The 1,284-nt window shown below is 41.0% G+C and overlaps 1 protein-coding gene across 1 annotated transcript in view; it reads left to right on the top strand.

Annotated features, from left to right (window-relative positions):
• The window catches only part of alp3 (alkaline phosphatase 3), a 20,525-nt gene that overhangs the window by 4,407 nt on the left and 14,834 nt on the right, over positions 1–1,284 (top strand). Inside the window, exons 2-3 of the mRNA XM_005738382.1 lie at positions 688–804; positions 1,074–1,189. Coding sequence (XP_005738439.1) covers positions 688–804; positions 1,074–1,189 — 233 coding nt within the window. The remainder of the gene's footprint in view (positions 1–687; positions 805–1,073; positions 1,190–1,284) is intronic.

Here is a 1,284-nt window from a genome sequence, read left to right as displayed (position 1 = left end):
CCGACTTCTAAATGGCCACCATGGTCACCACCCATCTTGAGGAGTTTGCCCCCTCACATATACTAATGTGCCACAAACAGGACTTTAATATCACCAACCATTCCCATGTTATTACGGTGTATCCATATAAATGGCCCACCCTGTATAATGAAACACATATAGGCTCCAAACATTTACTCTCCAGACATAAACTGTCTTTAAGCAGCAGCTTCATCTATAGTTATCAGTTACCCTTTTAATATAATGAATGTGCACTGCTTAAAAGGCCCCTCTATGTGCCCATATATCTCCAATTTAAAGGTAATGAGCGATTACTGAGTAATTATTATGGTATGTACAATTTAGCTTTTTTCTGTTTTCTGCTGTCTGCTCCATCTCTGGTTTATTTCAGTGTACTTACTTCAGTTGTGAGAACACTTTGAATTTCCAGCTACAGTAGTAAATACTAAGTGTTATATCATAGTTTTGTCTGAAAGCAACCAGTATCAAGATCAGATGAACTCCAATATGTAAGAGAAGCTTCAATAAAAGTTAAGCTGGTGCTTGTGTTGAGTGCCTTTGAAGCGCCTTGAGGCGACTTTTGTTGTGATTTGGCGCTATATAAATACAATTGAATTGAATTGAATTGCATATTTTTGTTTGAACTGATGTTTTAAACAGCACTCTGACTCCTGTGTTTGCCTTAAGTTGAGGAAGAGAACTCAGAGTTCTGGAGGTCACAGGCGAGGAAGACACTGCAGGCAGCACTAGACAGGAAGCTGAACACCAACGTTGCCAAGAACATCCTGTTTTTCCTTGGAGATGGTAGGTTACACAACACTGTCAATCCTTTGCACGAATATCATTAGACAGCCTCACTCGGCTGAACAGTTAAAACAAGCAGAATAAGTAAAGAGTGCTTGAATTACTTTTTTATATACATAGATCATTTCAGGCATTGTCTGCTCTGTTTGCTCAGCCACCAATTTACAGCATAGAAAACAAATATTTTAAAGGAATACAAGAAGATGCAGGAGGGAGTTATTTGTGTTTATCAAAGCTACAGTGTGTGAACTTGTGTCTGTGGGCCTCAGGTATGGGACTCACAACCCTCACAGCAGCTCGTATTCTCAAGGGACAGCTGGAGAACCAGCCAGGGGAGGAGACAGTGATGACCATGGACACCTTCCCCAATGTGGGGCTGGCCAAGGTACACACACACACACACACACACACACACACACACACACACACACACACACACACACACACACACACACACACATCGATACATAATTATGATAT

Source organism: Pundamilia nyererei, unplaced genomic scaffold, assembly GCF_000239375.1.
Source record: "Pundamilia nyererei isolate P.nyererei 1_Seehausen unplaced genomic scaffold, PunNye1.0 scaffold00083, whole genome shotgun sequence".
Classification (NCBI taxonomy): Eukaryota; Metazoa; Chordata; class Actinopteri; order Cichliformes; family Cichlidae; genus Pundamilia; species Pundamilia nyererei.
Note: the sequence above shows the minus strand (reverse complement) of the source record. Positions and strands in the feature narration are given on the sequence as shown.